The sequence below is a fragment of the Ammospiza caudacuta genome, chromosome 4, assembly GCF_027887145.1.
Source record: "Ammospiza caudacuta isolate bAmmCau1 chromosome 4, bAmmCau1.pri, whole genome shotgun sequence".
NCBI classification, from domain to species: Eukaryota; Metazoa; Chordata; class Aves; order Passeriformes; family Passerellidae; genus Ammospiza; species Ammospiza caudacuta.
Window position 1 is genome coordinate 66,975,556 of NC_080596.1, and position 10,786 is coordinate 66,986,341.

The 10,786-nt window shown below is 38.8% G+C and overlaps 1 protein-coding gene across 2 annotated transcripts; it reads left to right on the plus strand.

Moving 5' to 3' along the window:
- Positions 1-152: 152 nt before the first annotated feature.
- ZCCHC4 (zinc finger CCHC-type containing 4) lies at positions 153-10,548 on the plus strand. 2 transcript variants are annotated; one of them, XM_058803802.1, is made up of 13 exons: positions 153-237; positions 413-531; positions 2,072-2,154; positions 2,850-3,125; positions 3,625-3,705; positions 4,027-4,099; positions 4,575-4,725; positions 5,228-5,343; positions 6,534-6,655; positions 7,236-7,311; positions 7,815-7,866; positions 8,549-8,693; positions 10,326-10,548. In XM_058803802.1, the coding sequence occupies exons 1-13, from the start codon at positions 153-155 to the stop codon at positions 10,447-10,449; spliced, it is 1,503 nt and encodes a 500-aa protein (XP_058659785.1). In that variant the 3' UTR covers positions 10,450-10,548. The 2 variants fall into 2 exon arrangements, with proteins under 2 accessions (XP_058659785.1, XP_058659786.1); XM_058803803.1 differs by having other exon boundaries at positions 5,243-5,343.
- Positions 10,549-10,786: the final 238 nt, after the last annotated feature.

Here is a 10,786-nt window from a genome sequence, read left to right on the forward strand (position 1 = left end):
TTCTGTCCGAGCAGTTTATTAAGCAATGAGCGCTGCTGTGTGTGGGGCTCCCGCGGCCCCGGGCCTGCTCTGGGCTTTGCGCGGGGCCGCCGCTCCGCTGGGGGGCGCCTCCAGCCCGGCCGCGCGGTGCCCGTCGGGACGGAGGCGGTGCCATGGCGGCGGCGGGCACGGAGCTGCCGGGGCCCGCAGCGCTCGCCCTGCTCGGGCCGGCGCCCGGCGCGCCCTGCTGCCCTCACGGTGAGCCGGGCCCGGGGCTCACCTCCCCAGCGTCCCTGTGCTCGGCTCCCGGCGCGGGCTGATCTGCAGCAGCCCCTGTGAAGGCCGTGTTGTGGAAGCTCGGCTCTTGCAGCGGAGCAGTGAAACAGGGCTGCGGGTGTTCCCTGTGTTATCCTATCCTCGCGTTTGTCCCTAGGTCCCGCGCTTCTGTTTGTGAAGACCAGCCAAGGAAAAGAGGAAGGAAGAAGATTCTATGCTTGTTCGGCTTGTAGGGATAGAAAGGATTGTAACTTTTTCCAGTGGGAAGATGAGAAGGTAAGAGGGCACTGCTGAAGGCTGTGCTGAAGACCAGGGCTGCCAAGGTGATCAGAGGGCTGGCGGATCTCGCCTGTGAGGGAAGGCTGAGAGAGTTTGGGTTATTCGGTTATTTGGGTTCTTCGGCGTGGAGAAGAGAAGGCTCCGGGAAGAGCTGATAGCAGCCTCCCAACACCTGAATGGGGCTCCAAGGAATCCGGAGAGGGATTTATTGCAAGGGCGTGTAGTGGAAGGACAAGAGGTGATGGCTTTGAGCATTCAGAGGAGAGGTTTAGATGAGTTATTAGGAAGAAGTTCTTTACTGTGAGGGTGACGAGGGACTGGAAAACCTGTCCAGAGAAGCTGTGGATGCCCCATCCCAGAAAGTGTTCAAGGCCAAGCTGGGTGGGGTTCTGAGCAACTTGGTGTTGTGGGAGTTGCCCCTACCCATGGCAGGAGGGTTGGAACTGGATGATCTTTATGTCCCTTCCATCCCAAGTCATTCTTTGGTTTTATAAAACATTGGTGATTTTTCCTCTACTTAGCAATTTTAAAAGTATATTTTATTGCAGAAATCTCTGGTAAGTGCTATTTTCTAAACTTGGTGTAATAGTTGATATTTAGCTGAGCACTTATTTCTGTCAGGAGAACATGTTTCAAATATAGCGTTCAAGAAAGGCTGTGTACATTTTGAGCAAAGCTGGCATTTGTTATTCTATTGCCAGAACATATAGGAAGTTTGCCAATGCTTTGCAATGTTGAACAAAATTGGGTACTTCTGATCCCAAAATACCCTTGTTTCTCCTAATTAAGATAGAGAAAATCTATTGGATACAAGCAACAGTAGGGTATACAAAATACCGGGATGGTGGGGCTTGGCATGGTGCTCAGTAGTGTCAGAATATCTGCAGCAATTTCTCTTTGTCATTCATTTTGAATATCACTTGTATTATGATGTCTTTTGTGTACTGAGTTTTATTGTTGTCTTCTTTAAGTAAAACAGTTCCATAAGTTTTGACCAAATGTTTTGAAACTGTTGTGAAACCATGAGTATGTCTTGTGGGGACAAAGTAGAAGACTCAGAGAAGAGTGTGAGAGACTGAAATGTTAAAGACTCAGGTGCAGATTGTAACAAGGAGCTGTCATGCCTTAGAAGTGATTTCACACAAGACTTGGACATCTTTTCTACTGTCATCAATTTGTCAGGATCAGATCAGAGTTCTTCTGAGGGACCACAACTGCTGGCACACATTAATGGAAAGGATGGCTATTTCTGTCTTCCTCAAAATCACCTTTTGAGTTTTTCTCTGAGTATTACATGTGATAGGAGAATGAAATGCATAGTTTAAATTCACAATGAGAGGCCTGTATTGTTTTGCAACATGGCCCTGTGCTGCAGACATACTTGTTCTTCTGAAACAATAAATGTGATTATTTTTCCTTGCTAAGTAGCTGAAGCATGAGACCTTTGATGCACCCTTTCTTTCATGTTGAGATTTGATGTACCACACACAGCAGTAGCTGTTAGTTTTGTAACTTTTCATGTATGCACATTTTACAGGTGTCAGAAGCTAGGCTTGCAGCACGTGAAGAATATAATAGAAGTCATCAGCCTTGTTTTACACACAGACAGAACGTGGACAGGTATTGTTAATGTATATTTTCTGCAGTAAAGATGTAGTAATGCAGGTTTAGGTACTCTGAATGTAGAGATAACATTTTAGGATTCTTTAAAATATGAAAAGATGAATTTGGGCAAATAAGGATTGTTTTTTGGCAAAGGAAAGGAAATAGCATGAAACACTAAGCTAGAGCATGGTGTTTTCACCCCAGGAGCTGGGGGTGGGGGTTGGGTTTATTTGGGGGTATGTATAGTCATTCCTGTGGTAGTGCTCTTAGTGTGCTTACAAGAGGTCAGTAGCAATTTCTGTTAAAAAAAGATTTATTCCTGACTTTAGTCTACAAAAGTAACAGGCTTAACATTGTGAAAAGAAGCAAGGGTAACATAGTAATAAGTGATGTCTGAATTTCATGTATAAACATACAGGACTTTGCTCATAGTTAATGGAGTCTTCACTCTTTAATCCAGTTATTTTATGGAGATTCCAAGTATATTTAGTGGCAATATTTTATGCATTTCAAAGTGTCCTTTGAATTTATTTTTTTGTATAAATAATACTTCATTCTTGTGGAGTTTTGTGAGAGCAGTGTGTAAACTGCATTGTTAGTTTAAATGTCTGAACTCCTAAAATATTAAAAAACCCCTCCATGGCTCCCCTTCCTATCTTTGAGAGAGGCTTTTGCTAAACTTTGTTCCCTATTGTCTTTTGTATTTAAAGGTACAAGAATTTTGTTCTGTTGCCGTTGTCAAAGAGGAGGTTTTGCCAGGAATGCCAGCAATTGCTATTGCCAGCAGAATGGAAAAAACACTCAGATCACCAGTTCCTGTGTGATATCACCACTGCCCAGCTGAAAAGCCCAAGTCAGCTTCTGTATCCACTGGAGAATAAAAAAACAAATGCACAGTATTTATTTGCAGACAGAAGTTGCCAGTTCCTACTGAATCTCCTTACAGATTTAGGATTCAGACGAGTGCTCTCTGTTGGAACACCCAGGTACATCCCTGAGAACTGTTGCACCTTCATGTAATATTTCTCTCTCAAAGTTGTACAGCTTACTAATGATTATAGTCAATGGTTCTCCCATAACAAGAGGTTCACTGTTGGTGAACCTCTTGGGATTATCTAAGCATCTGGTGAAGTCTAGTTTTGAACTTATAATATACCAAAGAAGACTGGCAACACTGCCAATAACACACATACACACTTCAGATCTCTGTGGTAGTTATGGAAGTGATGTGGAGTTTCTGACCTTGTGTGTTTTTGTGTGGTGATCCAGGAGACTCCACTGATTGTCATCTTTCAAGGCTAACCTGCTTTTCTAACTTGGAGTACAGGCCAAATGGAATCACCCAAGTTTAGGCCACTCAATTTCCTCTATCTGTTTGGTTTTTGTTTAGTAAAGTACCCAGCATCTTGTCTTGCAAGATCATTTCTGAAGTTAAATGTTAAATTTCTGAAGTTATGTGTTAAATTTCTTCCAATTATACTTCAGGCTTCATGAAATGATCCAGTCAAAAGCGTCACAAGAAGAAGAATTCAATGTTCGAAGCCTTCTGCTAGATATTGATTTCAGGTGGGTTCTAACATATGTTTACATATCTGAAGAACATATACAAAGATGGGTGTTCCTACTGCTTTAAGAGATAAATTGCTGGTTGTTTCCCCTTTCTTGTCTCTGCATCTCTGTTCCTGTATGCATACACAAATGACATCCAGTTGATGAGAAAAGTAAGTAAGTATACTGAAGAATTTCTCAGTATTGGTATGTGTTGTCAGTAATCAGAACCCAAAGATGATGTTTTTCCTGAGGTCTGTTTTCACCCTAAATATCCTATCTTAGCACAGACCAAAAGTTACTTATATTTTTCTACTCCTATCAAAATTTATTTTACAGGTATTCACAATTTTACACAGAGGATGAATTTTGCCACTACAACATGTTCAATCATCATTTTTTTGGCGGAGAGGTAAGGCCAAGAATTTATTGAGTGCTTTGGTAAAAAAGTGCATGTTGTTGATGCAGAATTTTGTAGGAAACTCATGACTAGTCTAGTAGAAAACATCATGGGCAAACATAAATTAATTAAAAACATTTTAATAGAAGCAGCAATTAAGGTGTGTAAGCCACATTAGTTAGCATAAATGTAATAGTCAACTTTGAATTGAATGGAAGAGAACTACTGAAAAAGAGGCAGTTTCATGCTTTGATTTTCAGTAATGTTTTATATGTTAGCTGAACAGGGCACTTGTTTTCAGTCCTTCAAACCTATGTGCATTTTTTGTGTTTGTTTTTTTTTAATGCTACCTAAGAGGAAATTCACCTCCACAAGAGGGAAGCAAAGTTCCCTCTTCTGCCGTGATCGTGATCGGTTTATTACCAGAGACAATATGTTTACAGTTCTTGAATCATGATTCCTGGAAATGAACCTCTGTTTCTTACAGGCTGCACGTGAAACTTGCAGGAAATTCTTGTTTGAAGAGAATGGTGAAAGAGTCATTATGGTAACTGATCCCCCATTTGGAGGTTTAGTGGAAGCACTGGCTTCTAGCTTTAAAAAACTGATGGCAATGTGGAGGGGGACAGAAAAAGAAGGTATGTATTACAGACAGATGGGTGGCTTGTGCTGTAACATCACTTTAAGGAAAAAGTACCTATCTATAAGTTTGTGATTCTTGCTACTCAGGTGAATGTGAGCGCTCTCATGTTATAATTTCTAAAGGTGAACTATCATGTACCTAATTTACTCTCCTGATATTTTTAGTTCAGTAATGCCCAATTCTCAAAGTCTATCTTAAAAACTTTTCCCCTTTTTTTTTTTTTTGCAAATCTACTTTGCAATTAAAATGGACTTTAAAGGTAGAAAAAAATAAGCTATCAAACCAGTAAATTTTCTTAGCAACCTAAGTGGATATCAAGAGTTTAGTTACGTGGCACTTACATCTCCACATGTCCAATATGCCAAAACTTTCTGTTGCCTAAGAGAGCTAGTGCTTCTGCCCAACATGATGTACATATCCATGTTTATGTACTTGGAATGTCCACTGTAAATTTCTCATGCTACATGTACTATGTTTTTCTCCTATGTACCCCCAAGTTTTTTCATTACTAGGTCATGACAACAGAGAGATGCCCATGTTCTGGATATTCCCATACTTCTTTGAGTCTCGCATTCTTGACTTTTTCCCAAGCTTCAGTATGATGGATTACCAGGTATGGCTGAACCCAGTGAATCTGCCAATTACCAGTTGTGTGCAATGTGAAAGGAATAGGAGTGAAAGCAGGTGCAGTGGCAGTGCTTCTATATAGCTGGGCCTTGTTCATGTGAAGCCTGGATTCTGTATTTCTATTAGTTGTATCTGTGATAACTTGATCATGTTCCTGTTATGTATCTTTAACTCACCTGTCATTTATCCATGAACTCATTTCTTCTGGCAGGCTTTCAGTATAACAAATTTGCACTAATTCTGACAGGTGCTTGTTGCAGATAAAGAGTATTTAATTCTTCATAGATTAATTGATAAAGAGTATTTCATTCTTCACATATGTTCAATGTCAGTGGGTAGTGCCCAGGCCTAGAAAAAAACCAAAACATATATATTACAAAGTTAAGGTCTTTCATCTCCAAAACTTCAACTCCAAAACATCAGATTACAATTACAGTGATGGAAATGTTTGGAATTACTTAATAAGTGAACTTGTCAGTGATGAAGCAATAATCTGGCATCAGCTTCTTCAGTATTGTATCCTTTCAGTACATAGTTTAGGCACACACATACTTCAGTGTGTTTTGAGAGCTTAGTCATGGGTATTCATGATGCTAAAGGTTTATTTTTTTCATATAACAACTCTGCATGAATTCTGGTATTGATGTTCTGAACAGTCTTGTGGAATGAAAATTGTTGAAGAAAGTGGAAAACTCATGCTAGGCTAGACTGCATTCCTGCCAGTGTTCACAGCTGAGAGTTTTTGTGACAAGTCTCTGAAGGCAGTGCTGGAAAAAGCAGGCTGATTAGATTTGCAACTTTATAATTTTTCTGAGATGGGTTCAGATGTCATCCCTTGTACTGACAAACCAAGCTGTATAGATACTTTTATACAGCAGATTGCTCTGTAATCAGCTGCAATGTTATCTTACATATCCCATGCAAACAAGCAAAAAGGAATAAGTACAAGATGATTATTGAAGTGTAGTGAGTCTAGCCTAATACTATGTTTGCACAAATTTACAGGTAAATGAAACAAAAAACTTCATGTAGAATTTGTAACCTGATTTGGGGTTAGAGTCTTGTATATAAATACAAGCATTTCATAAGGCACTTATAAAGATAATACATATGTAAATAGCTCTGCCTGTGCTTGGCATTCAGTTTTAGAATCTTTCTATGGTTTTGTTTTTCTAGGTAGACTATGATAATCATGCACTGTATAAACATGGCAAGACAGGCCGTAGACAGTCTCCTGTCCGTATTTTCACGAACCTTACCCCAAGTGTGATTGTGCTTCCTGAAGAAGAGGGATATAGGTAAGATATATTAATGCTCAGGTGACTTTTGAAAGAGTGTCTTGGTTCTTAACTAGGGCATAAAGTCTCCAAAGGAGTTTGGGATGGTGCTGTTCCATGGTGTCTTGCCTAACTTGGATGCCAGCATTAAGACCACATTTTTCTCTCTCATTCTAAAGTTGCATATTATATAAACAATGGGTAGGAGAGCTGAAGTGTCTAAAAAGACATTTAAATTTTTCAGTGTGGAATTATGAGATTCCTTATTTTGTCTGTAGGAAATACTGTCTACATCTACAAGAGAATTTTACAGCTATGTCTGATAATCAGCTGTTAATACAGTAGCAAAAAAATGAACTTGTAAGAGAAGCATCAAGGAGAGAGGAATTTAGTTTCATTTACTACTGATACTGTTGGTAATTTGACCTGAATTTTACTCTGTGGATGTACTGTCTGTAAATGGCCAAAGTGGTCATTTATGTAGCAAAGATTGAATTTTTAATTCAACAAAGTGATTTTGCAGTCCTTACATTAGCTGTTAAGATTGTATAAAATTAATTGTTTTGTGAGCCAATAGTGAACCAGTACATCTTTTTCCCAGATTTTGCACTGTATGTCAGCGATATGTTAGTTCTGGTAACCAGCACTGTGAGATATGCAATTTATGTACATCAAAAGTAAGTATTTTCACTTCTTTCTGAATGGAAGTTTTAGCAGCAGTCAGATAACAACCTCTGCAGTACTTGCTTTGGTAAAAACCTGTTTGGATACTGAGTTCCACGGGAAACCCACAGCAGTTCAGTTTCACAGACTTATTATTACCTTCACTGTACATCTTCCATAACCTACTGGGAATTAATTTCTCTTTCCCTAATTCCTTTGTGTTGCAAAGAGGACAGGACAAGTTTGCTGCTTGCCACTTAGACCAGAATTTACCCAGCTGTGGTCTGTTGACACATGCATTTTTGTTCAGGCTTTGAAGTTGTAGAACTTGCTAATTTCAAAATTTCATATGTGGTTTTCACAGATTCTCAGGACTGTTGTTTCTGAGTTACTGTCCTTCCTACAGAGGAGTTGTTCCTGTAAACAACTCCTATGGGGACCCTACAGGAGTAGTTCTGTTTTAAGATAAAATCAGTGGGGGGTTCAATAAACAAAACCATTTATTTGTCTTTTGTAGGATGGCAGACGATGGAAACATTGTGTTCTTTGCAAAAAATGTGTAAAGCCCTGTAAGTACAGAAAAAGATTTTCTAAATAAAAGTGCATTTAGTCCAAAGAAACTGAAATTCCGAACCAGAAAATATTCTGTGAAAGAAGTAAAACACAATTCAGAAGACATAGAATAAACAAAAAGTCTCAATTTCACACAAGTTACTATTCTTTAGTTTAGCTGTACTTGCACTGTGTGGAAGTGGAATAAATTCTTGCCAGGGCACACTAAATCCCATTTATATCTATCATGGCAAAACATAAATATTTCCAATTGTCATATAAGTATTTCCTAATTTTCTAAACTTTGAATTTCCTAAACAAGTAGGCAAGGACGTTTGAGAGATGATGATAAAATTATGTTTCATGCACAAATTTAGTTGTATTTATACCTTTGTATAAATTTATGAAGCCATTATCTTTGTTACAGTTACAACAATCAAAATCTGTAAGTACATTGTAACATCTGCACTGTTTTTGTTTTGAAGATGACACACAGGATAAAAGTTCTAATGGCAAAATAGTTCACACTTAATTTGACAGTATGTCTAGTAATGTGCTAAGGGACCAGAAGGTGACCACATCTATCTTTGTAAAGCTAATCCAGAATTAAAAACCTGGTAATGTGGCCTGTATTTAAAGCTTAGTTTCAGAATGTTTTAAACTTTTCCAAGGTCATAAATCATGTTATCTATTTTTCAGCTTGGTTTCACTGTGACAATTGCAAGTGCTGCACTCTTGAGAAGCACAGCTGTGGGAAGAGTGACAGTGGCTGTTTCGTTTGTGGCAAGGCAGGTCACAAGCGCAGTGCCTGTCCCAGTCTGTCCCACAGCAGAGCAGCTTGGCAGTAAGTGTGATACTGCATTAATACACTAAAATGCAGCATTCAGTTGGGTTGAGATCCTATGTCAGGGAATCAATTCACAGAGAGAGAGATGATTTTCCACTTTAGGTGCTGATGTCAGCTTTCCCTGTTGCCCACTTGCTGCACTGCTGGGGAGTATGTACTGAAGGGAGGGTGGGATAAAAGGCAGGTCACTTACTGGGGCTCCCAATTCCCTGTCTGTGGGTTTTCTTTCAAAACTGATTTATATGGATTGCAGACTTGGTGACTGGTGCATGGGACTCTGTCGAGATGACTGAAAATTGAAGTAATGAAACGCTTTTATCCCCTTTGAATTCCTCATGAAGGGGCAGAGAGAAGAGTCAATATAATAAGAGTCACTAAAGAGTCACTAGTTACTGCTTCCTGTCTCTTTTGCTTTGTTATAGCACATTTTGCTTTTTTTCCTTCTGGTATTTCAGGTGCTTTTTGTAGTATGATCTAAATCTCCACCATTAATGAGGATCACATGGAGTACTTTTATTCTTCCATGATTTTCCTTTTGTTACATACAGAACAGCACTGTACACATACCTGTATGTATCAGAGAGCCAAGTAAATGGTGTGTGCTTGTCTTCAGATGGAACTAACTGAAAAGAGGAAAGGGGATTTGCTAAGAGATGGTCCAGCAGATGGCTCAGTCTTTCCAGTTCAGGATAATTGACTGCACTTCCATTAATTCCTCTCCAGAGTAGTGGGTTTTTCTGTGATTTTGGACTTGAGTGGCTGTAGCAGTGGAAGGCAGATTTTCCCTCCCAAAGCTGTACCTATGTTACCCAGTGAGACTCAGACCATTATCCTCTTGGGTCAGTCTCCAGAGACTCATCAGATGCCTGCTAGATGGCAGATGGTACAGGTGTATTGCTTCATGTCCAGGTTTTGCTTAGGCACACAAAAGCTAGCAATGTTTCATTTTATGTATCTAAAAAATTTCCATCTTAATGTTTCTTTTTCCTTGACTAAAAAAATTAAAAAGGATGCTAAAAGAATTTCATGAAACCTCATCTGTTTTTTCTGTCAAGGAGGATACTTTTCTGTCAGTTTAGCCAGAGTGGTTTTAGTACTTTCAGGCCATCAGTTAGTTCTTTTGCTGATTCAGTGCAGAAGATAACTAAGATTTCTTTTTCTAATAAAAATTTTGTATGTTTGTTGTAATTACTCAGTGTTTTGCATTATGACATCTTTTGTCAGAGAAAGAAAACAATCCACTTGCTAGTTAGTTTAACTTCCTAATGGTGTTAAACGTCAACATACTTCCTTCTAAGTCTTTCTATTATACATGCATTATATATTCAGCATGAAACTCTGTGTGTGCTTTTTTGTACTCAGTGAGTTTCTTATTTTCAATATCTGTGTAAATTTAAATGCTGAATAAATACATAAAATGAATGTATAATGGCAATAAAGTGGACAGTTTTGTGAAGTTGAAAGACCATAACATTTTGAGATGTACCGTTCATTGTACTTTTTGTGACAGTACTTCACATACTGCCACATAATTCATATACTTACTTAGAATACCAGCAAATGTATTTGTACAGAGATGTGTGTTTTTCATTTTATTCTAATCTCTATGTTCCTTTTTTTACTTTACAGACCTGACAAAAAGAAAGGGCAGAAAACTCGAAAGAGAATAAAAATGAGGATCCGTAAAAGATTAGCTATGAAACATGCCATATTCTCCAAGAGGAAAGTAAAGAATAAGAAAAAGAAGACATGACTTTTCTTGCTGCTACATAGTTCCTAATTTATTTTTTTATTGTTAGCCTTTTGTTCCATTTTCTAAAAATGTAAGTGCTAACATCCAGAATAAAACCTGATTGAATTAAGTGACAGTTCCTTTATTATACATCACTACTGGTACCAAAAAAACCCTGCAACCCCAGAACAGCTAAGTGAACTACCACAGCCCTTACCATGTATTTGTATAATGTGATAATTTTGTACTTAGGATTAGCTGTTTGTCTAATTTGGTGGGTGTTGGATGTTGTGGATCTTACTGCTGAGAGGGGAGGTATGGGCAGATACTCTGGTTTTATGTTGGTATTGGAGGGTGG

What these genes read in the sequence shown, in the direction of transcription:
- ZCCHC4 (XM_058803802.1), top strand. Translation starts at nt 153, where the DNA reads ATGGCGGCGGCGGGCACGGAGCTGCCGGGGCCCGCAGCGCTCGCCCTG. An exon ending in CGCGCCCTGCTGCCCTCACG is followed by an intron (nt 238 to 412) that starts GTGAGCCGGGCC and finishes GTTTGTCCCTAG; the next exon opens with GTCCCGCGCTTCTGTTTGTG. An exon ending in CCTGAAGAAGAGGGATATAG is followed by an intron (nt 6,656 to 7,235) that starts GTAAGATATATT and finishes TCTTTTTCCCAG; the next exon opens with ATTTTGCACTGTATGTCAGC.